Below are 15,517 nucleotides of genomic sequence, written 5' to 3'. Positions count from 1 at the left end.
ATATGACTTGGTTTGGGAAAAGCCAAGGATATTCCCCCCAGCATTTAAAAGAAATGGCCCCTAAAAAGTGATACTGGCTTTTCTCAATTCAACCTCCCCTGCTCCGCCAGTGCTCACTGTGACTTCCTGTAGGCTCATATGTAAAAAGACATACCAGCTCTAATTTAATTACTTCAGATTATGTAGCTTAGATGAGGGCATAAAAGAATGATTGAGATTAATGAAATACTGGTAATGAGATCTAATCAATGAGCAGCATCCAGACTAAATCACTCAATAGTACTACTCAGAAGTTACTCTATAGGAGTAATTATTTCAGCAGGACTACTCAGAGGTACACCTTGGTAATTTTGGAGCCTAGATCTATAGGCCTTTGGAGCGCCCCCTCCCGTCCCCCCGCTGCAAGTTAAACATCATCCCCCTACACACACACACACACACACACACTCTATTTAACATGAGGGTTCTTGAGGGCACAAACAGCAACTGAATTCACAAGAATGCAAGAATATAAAACAGGTATATTTATGCAAATATGCATTAGTAGAAACATTGCAACACACAACTTAACATATTCCTATCCCACATATTTCTTTCTCCACTCCCCCCTCTGTCTCTAAAGCAGAGGTCCCGCTCAGCCCCCTGGCCCAGGTCACAGTCCCGCTAGGCTGCCTGGCGCAGTGTGGGCCGGCAGTGCGGCGTCCACACCACCTGGGGCAGACTAAAGATGATTGGGGGGCCACCAGGGTGTGTGAAGGCCCTGGATTTCCACCCAGAAGTCCAGGGGTAAGAGCGCCGCTGGGACTACTCAAGAGTAATATCTGGATGCTGCCCCATGTAACTCATGTGGGGAGGTTTGGTTACAGCTGCTACCGGCATGTTTGGTGACAACGCGGGACCAAGGCTTCTCTGCGGGTGCCTCACGGCTTTGGAATCTCTGCCAATACAAGAGCTTCTCCATCTCTGGGTGCCTTCAAAAATTCACTAAGATGTACCTGTTTTGTCAGGCCTTTTTAAAAGCCATTTTAAAAAACTGTTTTAATTGTGTTTTATTCTACTGTTTTAAAACTGCTGTACATCGAATCAAGATTCATACGTTAGGAGGTTTATAAATATAATAGAGAGATGGATGGAGAGAGAGAGAGAGAGAGAGAGAGAGAGAGAGAGAGAGAGAGAGAGACTAGATAACTAGGGCACAAAGATTATTCAACTGAGTAAAAATGAGATTTCTCAAAGTGAGGTACACTGGTGGCCTATGGGAGAGGTAGCCGGCAGAAGGATCTGGCAGAACTGTTGTGAAACGCTGTAGGCATGTTGTGGAGAGATAAAGCTGCCTGTGTGTCTGACAAGTTGGTGGGTGAGTGCCCCCTTGGGCATGGAAAGCTGCTGTGTAGATGAACTAAAAACAGAGAATGGGATGGAGGAACACCATCCTGAACACAAAATGCTTATTTTGGGTTTGCATAGGGCTTGCTCCTCTAAAACCCAGATAACACAATGAGGCTGTTCTCACGTGTAATCTAACCCAGGCTAGGGACACCCAACCTGGGTTAGGATGTCCATGAGAACTGCCGGTTTCGGGCCCAATCCTGGCAGGCCAGTGCCACCTAACCAGGCTTTTCAGCCTGGCTTTTAGCTGAGGTTAAGGGAGCGAGGGCTCCCTTAACTTGGGCTTGCTGCTCGTGTGCGTGTCAGGCTGCTTCCAGCTCAGCCACACACAGAGACAGGAAGCTAGAGTGCCTGTCTCCTGGGGGAATCCCCCAATGCATCACACATGTCATGCAGTGCATTGTGGGATCTCCAGAAACTGGGACACATTTCCCGGCCTCTGGAGCTCCACGCTGCCAGCACTCCACACTGCAGACAATCTGGGAGTGTGGTTTGCGCTCCCAGAATTAGGCAGCAGTCGTCTTGCGGGGGGCGGGATGTGAGTAAAAGCAGTGCCCCTCCCACCTTGATAGAGAGAACTTTCTCTCTCACACACAAAACACTAGAACCAGGGGTCATCCCATAAAATTGGTTGCTAAGAAATTTAGGTCCAACAAACTTAAGTACTTTTTCATACAATGCGTAATCAACTTGTGGAATTCTCTGCCACAAGATGTGGCATTGGCTACTAGTTTGGATGGCTTTAAGAGGGGTTTGGATAACTTCATGGGGGAGAGGTCTATCAATGGCTACTATGTGGAGGGCTATAGGCCACCTCCAGCCTCAGAGGCAGGATGCCTCTGAATGCCAGTTGCCAGGGAGTAATAGCAGGAGAGAGGGCATGCCCTGTAGGCTTCCAGTGTAATAAAATCCAATAAAAGGAGCCAGCACCTAATCACATGTAAGCTGTGTGTATTCTGTTGAACATGATGCTGATATCCAAATGTTCAGGAATCTTAGCCCACACCGAGATACCCAAATGTCCATTCCCACTGTCTTGCTGGAAGATGGTGCAATATTTACCAGAGTTGGGCAGCTCAGGGTAATATTAGCCATAAAATCAAAGGAAACTGCTTTCTTCCCAAGAGGCTGAAGCTGGAAAACAACAACAAGATGATTATGCAATTATGTTTTTTACCCTTGTAATTCATTCTAATTAATAAATACTATAGTGTATTCATTGAGCAATTTGAGCTCCAAAATTCTATGCAAACCTATTATTTTTCTGTATACAGAAGGACTCAGTTTGATTGCTGCTAAAATGTAACTAAAATCCTGTGTGTATAATGTAGCCCTGCCTAAGGACAAAATTATAGAGCAGGAAATATTGTCTGGAAGCAATAAAAGAGAAAATTTGAGGATATGGAATAAGCTATAATGGGATTTGCTGCTATGCTGTACATTATTGTTTACCAACATTACATAGATACACTGATTCATCAGTAAAATACAATCAAGACAACTGATAATAAAACTCATATAAAACTAAGCTAACAGCACATTAAGACAAAATGAGAAACAAAGTTAAGGATAAAAGTAGAGACGAATTTAAAAGATATACATGTAGAGCTCTGCTAAAGACAACGTGAAGATAAGTGTCTTGTTAAACCCATCAAGACCATATAATAAAACCACTCTAGATACATAAAACATAAAATAAACCATTCATCTAAATATGGAAAAGTGTGAGACAGAGGCTGACATCCAGCGCAGATGTCAAAGATGCAATGGGAACTCCGTCCTCACAGCAAGAGGCTGCTCTTAATGCAGATGGAGGGTTCCTCACCGTGGGAGGGCCCATGCACATGGAGGAGGGAAAGATTGTGAGTGGTTTTTCTCTGCCCCCAGAAGTGTCCTGTATCTGCTGAAACTATGTCCCTGAGGGTTGCATAACAAACGTGTACAAACAGAGGCACCTCCATGTCTCTCCTAATGGTTGCTGAGAATGTGAAACAGAGATATGGAAACCCACAATAGCCGGGCTCACACCCGAGCCCCACCCCACCCACTGCGAGATATGGAGGGAACCTGAAGTTGCTACTGCAGACAATCACATGTCTTGGTTTGCTGCAAATAGCTGAGTAGAGCCAGAGGTATGCCCTTGGCTGAGCTCCCAGTGAGATCCTGGGATACTATCCCAAGCCTGCCGTGCACTGCTCTTCAGCTGGAAAGCTCTCTCAGGTACTTCACAGCCATTGATCTTATGGCAATCGGGATGGGCTTGTCTGGAAGGCACCAGAAGTTCATGAAGAGCATAGGCTCAGACATAACATGCACCTCAGGGCAAGCTACACTTGATTTGACAAGCCAACTTCAAATCTTGGTTACACATCTTGGTTTGAGGAGGCCCTAAGTGAACCACAGGTTCCTGCCTTGGTATGGGTTCAGACAGTCACAGACAAGTCAGTAATACCGACTTTGCGAACAGGCTCCGTGTTATGTGTGAACCCACCCAGTGTGATGCCTCAAGCTGTCTGGTGAGAGCTGCTACATATCATGGCTACGGAAGTGATGATTTGCCATGAAGATATTGTTTTTGGAGGCTTTCTTGGGGCAACTGTAACATATGTTCCAATTGTACATCTGAAACTAGGATAACCCATGCATGCATTGAACTTGTCCCTTCACTTGCTTTATCAGTCCTGAGACTGCCCATTTCATCAGTCTGCTACTAGAAGTGAGAGGAGGAATGAGGGCCTTTGTTTCCATAAACATATATACTGCCAAAGTAGAGAGTATGGATTCACATTTGCAAAACTCTTAGCCCTAGAATTTGATATCCTACCATACTGTTCCAGAGGGCCCTAGAGAGCTGAGAATGTGATTTTTGGTTCAAATGAAAACAATCAGGTGCAAAGAAGGAGATATCTGGATGCCCATCCTGAAAAAGAAGACAGCATTAATTTAAAAAACAACTCTGTTGGATACCCTGAAGGCAGGAATAATTTTTCAGAGAGGAGCTACATTTTAACCTGAAGTGCTTTATCTTAACCTACCCTATACAAATCAGATAGATTTGCCATTCTTCAGCTAAGTAAAAACTCCTAATGACTTTAAAGGAGAGAAGGTTTCAGGTCACACAACACAAAAATTACTTGGTCTACTTGACATATATTGTTAGGTCAGTTTTAGTTTTTGCATTGACAGATCTAAGATTTAAAAACCTTTTTAGAATTTTTTTTAAAAAAATCTTTTTTCTAAAACTCTTTTAAAGAATCTTAAAATCTTTCTAGAAGCACAAACATCTAAAAAGTAGCTGTTTCAAGCCTAAAATAATAATGAACTGTGAATTAAAAGGTTGTACAATCACAAAATGTTAAATCACATTTTAAAACAGCAAAAGTGCAAATTATGTAAATGGAGAAACTGGAGCATAATAAAAATATGTAAATTGTTGAAGTCAGTTAAAATATTCAAAGTTGATACCACCTTGTTGGCATGGCGTAAGAGTAAAAGACTAATTTAACTGGCGATCAAAATGAATACACAGTTTTAACAACCCTTGGTCATTTCTGTTCCTATTTCTAACACAGCCATGCAGGAATTTTCAGGACTCTTTTTTCAGAATTCCCGTTGTTTTGTTTTCTCCTTTGTATTTTGGTATATATATTCCCAATCTCAGATAAAATCAAGAAATGCAGATACAAAGTAAAGGACACTGGGAATTCAAAGTGGGACCATAAGTTCAAAAACATGGTAAAAGACCGGGAATTGAACTCCTACAATTACATGTGGAATATTAGGCCTATGGTCTGTTTTGTGAGTTCACATTCCAGTGTTCACGAAGCCCTTCTGAATAGCTGTGTTCAGTTTCCATAGACAACTGTCTGTTATTTAAGGCCACAGTAGATTTGGTCAAGGAAGTTTGTAGGGGGCCCCAGATTCCAGAAGAAATAAATTCTTTCATTTTATTGTAGTGAAACAAGCATGCTTCTTTATTTCTGTGCAGAACACGCTATTTAGAAACTAAAAGGAACTACAAAGAAGAGTCAAAGGGTGGAGAATAACTCTAGCCAATAATAGAAGTTTCTAATATATTTAGTTTTTTAATTGTCTGGTTACTACAGATGTGTGTGAAGCATGATCCAAATTGCATCACAATAGTCTGCATTACATACAGAACTTCAAGATCATACACAATGTCCTGATAGTTTTGCAAGCCTATTTAGAAAATGAACACGATAAACATCCACATTAAGCAAGGACACACCTGTAGAAGAGGTAAGGTGATCGTTCGGAGGAAAGGTTGGAGTACTACTGTAAAATCTTCACGGGTATCATACCTGCCAGTCTCCACTATTTTTCTTACGTTGCTCTGTGGAATAATAAACAAGCAGTCAGATTGTTTCCATGCAGTCTCCATCTTGGATTGGGGTGCATGATGTCAAAACAAACTATGTCATTCAAGTATCCCTAAGTGGAACAATATCTATACCAAACTTGGTCCAAATCGGTGCAGGCATTGAGAAATTGTTAGGAGGGACACACACATGCACAGCAAGGTGATCTCATAAAGGTACTTTCCAGGTGGAAAGTGGGCTTTAAAAGGACCAATCTTTATTTCCTCAGAGGATTGTGTGGCCTAAGGAAAACACACCTTTGCTTCTTGAATTTGTCACCAGCAACAACAGGCATGCATTTTGACCTTAACTCCAAAATATCCAGTGACTATTTTACATACTTGGCAATCCCTCTTTTTGCTTGAGTAGCCACAGGTTTTGATTGCAAATGAGGTTTATTGTTTACTGAAAAACAGGTGAATATTTTGGACATTTCAAGCTATTGATTATGATCAAGGCTAGGCCTGCTGTGTGCAAACATCCTCTCCCAAATTCTTCATGAAAGAGCTGAATGTTCTGGGGTAGAAGAGTGAGTGAATGAGGCTTCCTTAAACAATGGATACTCTCTAAAATCATTAATTCAAACTATAGGATCATAATATACTATGATTATATTGTCTGACACTTGGCTGTAAAGTTCCAGTCTGGTGGGTAGTGGTAAGGTAAAGTGTGCCGTCAAGTCTATTTCGACTCCTGGCACCCACAGAGCCCTGTGGGTTGTTTTTTTTTGTAGAATACAGGAGGGGTTTACCATTGCCTCCCCTCATGCAGTATGAGATGATGCCTTTCAGCATCTTCCTATGTCACTGCTGCCCGATATAGTACCAGGGGGGATTCAAACTGGCAACCTTTTGCTTGTTAGTCAAGCATTTCCCCCGCTGCACCACTTAAGGTAGCACTAGGGGAGTGGGGAATATTTTGCGGGGAGGAATTGCTATCCCTTGGAGTAATCTCTGGCTCCCCCCGACCCAACACCTGTGTGTGTGTGTGTGTGTGTGTGTGTGCGCGCGCGCAATATTTGAATTTTTCAGAATTTCAAGGACTGAGAAGCAGAAGGCAAGGTGAGAAGGGAAGTGTGGTCAGAAGAGCTGGAGAGGGTAGAATGAGAAGCACAAATTCCTTGTTTCTTAACAAAAGAACTTTGTGTAAGGTAGAGACCCTACCCCACCTGAAGTATAAAGAAAGACCACTCTTAAATTTATTATATTTCAAAAGATATTGTCCATGCATTGTGTTTATTTCTATTGAGGTCAGAATACTGTTTAGGTCTTCAAATAGTTCTCTGAAAATATGAAGGCTGGAAACTTAACACTTTTATATTAAATTATACTTATTGAAACTGTCAGGAAACCAATATCTGTGCCAGTTCAGATTATGGACATAGAATATACACAGCCCAAGTTATAACAAGTCATAAAATATTGGTAGGATCTCTTGAGGAACTGATATGGTTTTTGTTTATATTGCATAGTAGTTTTGAATCATGTCCAAAGGATACCCATGTGCAATATATGGTGGTAGTTAGACATTATACTATTGCAATGAAATTCAGAAAAATATTGGGATATAGCTTAGAACCACAATGAGGGTATTGCTCCTTGTATATATACCTGATAGTCTTTGACAGCTTTCTGCATCATCACTAGGTCAGATGAGCCTTCTTGAATGGGGAGAACACAGCTGCATTGATTTCTAAATATGAAATTAAAGAGGAAAAGGCATAAATGAAATAAACCTTTTAATTAGATTTATGGTTTTAAAATTTTAAAGTTGGTTTTAAATGATTTAATGTTAATGATTTTAATTGTTTAATTGATTTAGTTTTGATTTTAATCGTTTTGGTTTTATTTTGATGTAAACTCCCCTGAGCCATTTTTGGAAGGGCAGTATATCAATCAATCAATCAAATAAATAAATAAAGGATATTAGTGAATGGAATGAAACTTCCAAGAAGCACATACCCAGTTCCCTTAATTAGAAGCACAACTAGATAGATATCAACTAGGCTGGTTCATATGACTGTTAAAATCAAGGTAGGAGATGGGCTACCCAGATTTGTGTGATCAGCAGAATTCATGCATTTCCCTTCAGCCCAGGGTGCTTCAGGAAAGGCTGCCAAGGTTTTTTACCTAGCTTTGAACTGAGGGTGAAAGAGATGAGAGTGCTCCTCACCTGATTTTTGATTGTGAAAAGCCTCATACCTCTTTTACCCAGTCACCAGCACCCACAAAACTCACAGCGGCCACCATCAATGGACACAATAAGGACACTCTATGATCACAAAGCTGGATCAGCTTCGGAAGGGCTGCAGCTGCCTCCTGCTCCGCTTTGTGGCCAATCGGAGGAAAGTTGCAGATGTCATGAAGCTTTTCCAGACTGCTTGCAATGCTAAGCATGGTGGGAAGGCATACACGCCCTTAGAGGACTTTCAGTGGAGGGGTGGGGCTTGCAGCTGTTGAGTTCAGTAAAGGAGCCCTCAACAGCCATGCTCATGTGTTTGCTGGGTTTGCGGAGCCAAGCTGAGAAGATGCTCATGCATTTCATACAAGGTAACATCTTGGCTGGGCTCTTACCCACCACAGAATGGTAGACAGAGAGAAAAATTTCTCCGCTCTCCCAACACTAGATCCAGGGGTCATCCTGTGAAACTCAAGGCCGGGAAATTTAGGACCAACAAAAGGAAGTACTATTTCACACAGTGCATAATTAATCTATGGAATTCTCTGCCATGGGATATGGTGATGACCACTAGCTTGTATGGCTTTAAAAGGGGGCTTAGAACAAATTAATGGAGAACAGGTCTATCACTGGCTACTAGTCTGGTGGCTATAGGTCACCTCCAGCCTCAAAGGCATGGTACCTCTAAATATCATTGCAGGGGAACAACAGCAGGAGAGAGGGCATGCCCTCAGCTCTTGCCTGTGGGCTTCTCAGAGGCATCTGGTGAGCCACTGTGTGAAACACAATGCAGGACTAGATAGGTCTTGGACCTGATTCAGCAGTGCTGTTCTTATGTGAACAAGCCTATTTCCTCTTAGGGGCTTGCTCATTCTATAAGTGATAAACGTGGGTGGAATATTCTGCTGGAATTGCATAATGTTCCAATCCCACCCAACTTTTGCCACTTCTTGGGACCTTTACTAAATAAGAGTTACATGAAAGTAACACCACTTTAGAAGGCGCATTAAGGGCAGTGTTGTAATTTGTTCAGTACTAACAAATGGAAATCTATGTGTAATAACAATGACGACGACTTTATTTATATAGCCACCCAATAACAAGTGCTTTCCGGGAAGCTCACAAAACAAATAATCTCTGCTCATTTGGATCAAGTGAAGGACCAGTATATAATTTATGTCTTTAAAAAACTACTCTATGAAATAAGAGCTATTAAGCTCTATGGCATTTTCTCTCTCTCTCTCTCTCTCTCTCTCTCTCTCTCTCTCTCTCTCTCTCAAAAAAAAGTGGAAGAATGCCCAAAATACTGAAAACCAGATCTGGAAACACAACAGAAATCAGTATGAGAGAAATGAGTGCTGAAGACCTTATTGTAGAGGATCCAAGAGGTGCTTCACACAAACAAAGTGAAGCACCTTGAGGTGATTTGTGGGGAGAGCCGGCTTAGCCATCCATGGGTGGCCAGATTGGCCACCCACACAACTCCCGGCTCCATTATGGAGCCGGTAGGGGCGGTGTGGATCGGGGGGCTGCCTGGCCCCCAGAAGTCCCAGAATGCCTCACATGAGTGTGTGGGGCAATCTGGGGAGAACCCCAAGGCCGGGAGGCTTGTTGGAGCCTCCAACAAGTTGGAGGGTCTCCTCTTGAGTCACCACGACTCACAGGCACCAAAACAGGGTTAGTGGAGCACTTGCTCTACAAACCTAGTTTAAGGGGAGGGGTACTTTGGGAGGTTTGCTGCCAGGAGCCGCGCAGATCCCTTAGCCTGCTTTTGGGAGGTCATGAGAATAGCCTCCAAGGAAGACTAATCACTTCCAACTTTATATTCCTTTAACCATCTTAAATACCAAGGAAGGCTACTTTCCCTATATTTACGTCTGAGTTCATAAGAAATCTGCTAAATTGGGACTTGATGGAGAAAATGCAGCCTGTAAAATGACTTATTGAGGCTACCACATATGGATAGTTGTGACAGTTCCTGCTGGCTCGTAATTAGTTTGTTTCAAAGTGTCTAGCACAAAGAAGATTTTGGGAAGCTTCCCCATGTTTTAGTTATTACGGGCTTTTGCCTCATTTAGGTCAACCAAGGACTCTCAGCTATTCTGCTTGAAGCCTTTTCTTTGTGAGTGAAGTTGGCGTCATGGTTCCAACTCCAAGCAACAGCCAGGACTCGGACCTGAAGGAGCCGGGTCTCTCAGATCCAGGTCACTCATATCGGTTGCACAGGTGCTGGGAACCAGGCCCCAGCAATGAGCCAGGGCCCCTGGAACTGGGACCTCTCGAGCCCAGAGCCCCAGAGCCAGATATCCCTGGAGGGCTGAGCCCTGCCACGTCAGGGCCCTCTTGCTCTCCAGTGCCTGTTCACTGACACAGGGGGGCAGATCAGGCAGGTAGAACCAGAGAATCCAAGGACTCCTTGCCTCCAGGCCCTTTAAGGATTTCCACTCTTAAGAGATGGCACATGAGACGGATATCTTGTGCTAAGAGAGTTGTGAGAACTCACCCTGCTAACGGAGCCGGGTGAGTTCTCGTATATGAGAACTCACATATATGACATATATGAGATATGAGAACTCCCTTGCTAACTGAGCAGAAGAGGCACCTTTGAAAAGTAGTGATTCTCTTTATTGAGCAGGGGGAGAGCAAGTGGCCGTATCCAACCCCAGCACAGCATCCCTCCAGTGGCTGTTGCTGGTGTCTTTCTTATGTTTCTTTTTAGATTGTGAGCCCTTTGAGGACTGAGAGCCATGTTATTTATTTATTTATGTAAACCGCTTTGGGAACTTTTTGGTTGAAAGGCAGTATATAAATATTTGTTGTATTCACCAGGAGCTGGGATTTCATCAGAGAAAGGGAGATTGCTCCCTGTGACTTGTCCTAGGTCCTAACCCTTATACCCAATCTGGACCTGAGCTGGGTCTGGTTCCTGTCTCTCCATGGGCCTCCCACTGCCACTGCTCACTGGGAGTGCAAGTGCTGGACTGGACAGCTTCTCTCATCAGTTCTGAGTCTCACCACACACACCCCAGTGACTGGTTAGACTTCTTGCCTTCCTGGCTGTCCATGGGTTCTGCCTCCCACAAGACAGGATAGTCATCTTCGTACAGTAAGCAACATCCCATCATGAGGCTGTAGCTCAGTGGTAGAGCATCTGCTTTGTGTAAAGAAGAACCCTGGGACTGCTGGGAAAGACCCCTGCCTGAAACCTTGGAAAGCTGCTGCTAGTCAGTGTAGACAATACTGAGCTAGATGACCATTGGTCTGACTCAGTATATGGCTCAGTATATTGGTCTGACTCAGTATATGTTCCATCCAAAGAATTTCTACTAGACTTCCAATGAGAAAGTCACTGGACCCCAAATGGCTTTCATATAACTGAATGGCTTGGAAGCCAAAGTTGACCGGGATTGCCTTACTGTGCTAGATGTGTAGAGCATGGTAATCTGCTATCCAGAAACAGCTGCCTCAAGGGAAGAAAGTCCATTACCTCAACCAGGTTAACCAGAGCTTTAGGCACCTGATGGGAAACAAGCTTTCATTAGAAGATTCCAGTTATTCGGGCAAGAGGAGATAAAACACAAAGCTTGTCTCTCTCCTCTCTGCTGTCAAAGCAGCTGTCAAATCTGATTCATTCCTCCTCTTGTTTGACCTGATCCCGCCCCCCCGCCTCCCCAACCCTTCATGTGGAAGCATTCACATCAGCAGAGAAAGGCCAAAACAAAATTATTAAAATGGATGTGAGTTATAGCTGGTGACACAATTAGTGATCTAGTTACGTGACTCCACCTCCCGACTCAATCACATTCCATTAGTCATCCAAGCATGTGGCACTGTGGCCTTGCATCTATTCCCGGCTTGCTGGATGTCTTTGCAGCAAAATCTCTGGTGGGAGTATCATACAACAGCTGAGGGTTTTCCACGCAGTCAAGTAAAGAGCACTCTGTTTATTTTATCCTTATGCAGGATATCCCTGCAAGCCACTAGAGCAGGGGTGGGCGATCTTGGCCCTCCAGCTGTTGTGGAACTACAACTCCCACCATCCATAGCCACAATACACTGTGGCTGGGGTGATGGGAGCTGTAGTCCAGAAAGAGCTGGAGGGCCAAGATTGCCCACCCTCCCCCCTGCCCTAGAGGGTGATGACACTTCCAGGAACAATCGTCCGGGAAAGGAGTAATTCAGGAGGTGGACTGCTCTGCTGCAATGACATGGCCATGATGCAGGAGGAAAGGAAACTATTCGGTTTGGGTTTTTTTTTTAAGGCTGGATGATGGACTCACCCTTCAAAGACAGGTGAGTCCACTGGATCTCAAAGTGACCAATGGTTGAGGAGCTGTTTCTCCAAACTTTGCCTTGCAGCTTGATGTGGCAAATAAGATCACACAAATGACCCCAGCCCCTCTCAGTTATTGAAAGTGATTTGGCTAGTGCTCCTACTCTCTGCTCAGGACTAACAAGGGGCATCTCTAAATTCTATCTTGTGGCACTGCTAGTTTTAGCTCTTCAGTGAGTCTGAAGGCAAATTCCGAGGGCTAAACGACATGCAAACTTGTATATGAAAACCCCGACAGTTGCTTCTTCTAGTCAAAGCCTGTCAATGAGAGCCAGCGCGGTGTAGTGGTTAGAGTGCTGGACTAGGACTAGGGAGACCTGAGTTCAAATCCCCATTCAGCCATGATACTTGCTGGGTGACTCTGGGCCAGTCACTTCTTTGTCAGCCTAACCTACTTCACAGGGTTGTTGTGAGGAGAAACTTCAGTATGTAGCACACCTCTCTGGGCTCCTTGGAGGAAGAGCAGGATATAAAATGTTAAAAACAAACAAACTAAAAGCTGATTTGCAAGGGAGGATTCTCAGTGAAGAAGTATGGGGGGAAAGAGTGCTTAATCCTTCCCCCAACCATGGTTTTTCACTGCAGTTCTTCCCCAGTTGCTGTTCTCCCCCAGGGATGTGTTTACCCTCACAAACAGACACTTGGATCTCCATGAAAGGAAAAACCACATGGGACATGAATAGAAGCAGAAAAGCTGAAGAGGAAGTGTTGAGTCTTCCACACCCTGCCACTTTCCTGCGCAAAATCACCCACTTTCAAAGCAGATTTGACCAGATGAAGCAGCTATCTAACTCCTAATACACACAGTTTAATGTGATATGCAGTTTTGCCCTGATTAGGTCTTTGCCAGACTTTGCTTTATGGTGAAAGGAGCAAGAGGTCTTTAACAAAAAACAAACCATCTCCAGAAGCATCTTGTCAGTCTCTATAGTCAATGTCAGATTCACCACAGCAGGAACAAAAAAATTGGTCATGGAAAATGGAGGGACTTTTGTCATAGGTCACTAGGCATGTCCTACACCAGGGGTTCTCAACGTTGGGTCTCCAGATATTATTGGACTTCAACTCCCATAATCCTCTGCCCCAGTTGCCTTTGGTTGGGAATTATGGGAGTTGAAGTCCAATAACATCTGAGGACCCAACGTTGAGAATCCCTGTCCTACACAATATTCAATTGGATCTTGAGTTATCTTTGCAACCATATTCCACATAGCAATAACAGCAGCAATGTGTGCTATATTAGTGGTGGGGGCCCAGGGGGAGGGCCTGCATTTCCCCAGTGACTGTGCAGCAAGGCCCTGAGACAAAAAAGTAAGATGCTATTCGAGGAGCCACCACCTACCTCTGTGTGGAGTATATCCAGTGCTTCTTGAACACGGCTTGAAAAGTTCATAGCTGAGTAGTAATTCTAATGAAAACAGGGGATTGAAAAAAGAAGGTTACTGATCCCAGAGGAGCAAAAGTGACCAGAGCCTACTATCTTTGCCCAAGTGAAATATGTTCAGTTCATTCTAAGGCAAAACTATCTTTTAAAATTATTTATTACATTGATATACTGCTTAATGCTCAAAAGGGTGCATTATCCTCTTTTGATGACAGGATATCTAGCATTATCCTATTATTATTCAGGGCTGTTGTGCGTATGCTATGGTCCATAATGACAAAGGAGTGCTCCTGAGCACACATGACTTAGATCGGAGGAAGAGAAATACTGGTGAACTGCCTTTGGATTGCCTGGTAAAGGCTACAATAGCCTTCACAATTTATGATCCATTTCAGCCTCCCAGGAGAGTTGCTTTGATGTCTGAGTCTGTAATCTCCAACATTCAAATACTGTGGGGACTTTGTAATCTGAGGTTTTTTTTCTGGTTCAGCAGTTCTATCCCTTAGGATGGAGAGATAGTATTAAGCTGCTGAAGGCTATCCAACAGTTCTTCTTATGTGAATCTGGGGCTTTTGTAACTCAGCTAGCTGACTGTAACTGTACAACACAGGAATTTCTCACTATATCTCTAACACTTTAGGTGTTTTTAGAAACCACCATCAAACCATGGCTAGAAGAGGTGCGAGGGGAAGTTGATCTCCCACCATCTTCCCCTTGAAATCTTGCTCTTACTCCAGGGTAGCACTTCTGGCAGCATAATTCCCTTTGCCTGGGTAACTCTATACATGAATGGTCGAACCTCCAGCCAACCAGTGGGCCCTCTTCAGCCATGGATGGTTGTCTTTTGTACACAGGATAATCTTTAATATTTCCCTGCAAGTCATAGTCTTGGCTTTCATTCTGCACCACAGAGCTTCTAGACACTCTCATAACTCACAACATCTCTGCAGTAGTTGCACAGATCTGGAATTCCAATGAATACAGTTATGATCTTCCAGTCAGAGTCAAATCTGATTCTCTGAATAAAGAAAAGGGGAGAAAGTCAGTTATGTCGTATCCACACAGATATATATGATTATCTAGCTTTACCTATAACCCTTCACAAAACCCTTCATATAGTGACAAGTAAGCAAGTGTCTTGGAAGTTGCCAACTTACTGAGTCATTTTTCATTAATTTCACAAGCTGCTTTACTTGGTCTGGTAAGTCCCTAGGAAAGTGGACAAACAGTGAATTAAGATGACATGACCACACCCTTGATGCTTGCACACTGCTATAAATTCATCCTAAAACACATCTGTAAAGTGAGAACTGGATATTCCCATTTTACTAATAGAGAACTGTGGTAGCAAGCTGGGTTCATTACTTGCTCAATCTAATCTAAATCACTGGCAATGATGGAACTTAAACCTAGATTTCCTTAGACCCAGAGGAATACTTTAACTACATCATCATCTACGTTATATTGCCTTTGTTTACAACTGGATCGGGAAAACAGGGAAAAGAACCAATTTAAAGCAGTGATTCATCAGTGAAAGTGGTCTATGACTCATTTCTAACAGCAAGGGAGCCCGAAACCATCAGACATGATCAGATCCTGTGGAAATGTGCACTGTGAATTCTTGAACAAACCTTTGTCATTTCAAAAGTAAAGTGCAGAGTCAGTAACTCTCTCCCATTTTGTGTTTAATATGTTTGGAAGATATAGAAGAGGGTAGTAGAGATTATAGCCTCTATTGTGGCATTTTAGTGGACATGCAAAGAAATAATACATATCCTAATTTTCTGACTATAATATTTTCCCCCTTTAATAACAGTTCATAGTGCATATAATACATGGAGACATATATTTTAG

The 15,517-nt window shown here is 43.2% G+C and overlaps 1 protein-coding gene and 1 long non-coding RNA gene across 4 annotated transcripts in view; one reads left to right on the top strand and one right to left on the bottom strand.

The window, feature by feature from the left end:
- The window catches only part of PLB1 (phospholipase B1), a 158,223-nt gene that overhangs the window by 62,043 nt on the left and 80,663 nt on the right, over nt 1-15,517 (bottom strand). For all 3 annotated transcript variants that reach the window (XM_053306297.1, XM_053306290.1, XM_053306307.1), the window contains 8 exons: nt 14,821-14,872; nt 14,601-14,681; nt 13,622-13,687; nt 11,363-11,463; nt 7,379-7,460; nt 5,639-5,743; nt 4,214-4,309; nt 2,452-2,523 (listed from right to left, as the gene is read on the bottom strand). In XM_053306297.1, the coding sequence (XP_053162272.1) occupies nt 2,452-2,523; nt 4,214-4,309; nt 5,639-5,743; nt 7,379-7,460; nt 11,363-11,463; nt 13,622-13,687; nt 14,601-14,681; nt 14,821-14,872 (655 nt within the window). The remainder of the gene's footprint in view (nt 1-2,451; nt 2,524-4,213; nt 4,310-5,638; nt 5,744-7,378; nt 7,461-11,362; nt 11,464-13,621; nt 13,688-14,600; nt 14,682-14,820; nt 14,873-15,517) is intronic.
- The window catches only part of LOC128349656 (uncharacterized), a 64,419-nt gene continuing 57,111 nt past the window's right edge, over nt 8,210-15,517 (top strand). Inside the window, exon 1 of the long non-coding RNA XR_008318906.1 lies at nt 8,210-8,317. This is a non-coding gene — a long non-coding RNA (uncharacterized LOC128349656). The remainder of the gene's footprint in view (nt 8,318-15,517) is intronic.

Source organism: Hemicordylus capensis, chromosome 1 (genome assembly GCF_027244095.1).
Source record: "Hemicordylus capensis ecotype Gifberg chromosome 1, rHemCap1.1.pri, whole genome shotgun sequence".
Taxonomy (NCBI): Eukaryota; Metazoa; Chordata; class Lepidosauria; order Squamata; family Cordylidae; genus Hemicordylus; species Hemicordylus capensis.
This window is presented reverse-complemented; position numbering and strand designations above follow the sequence as displayed.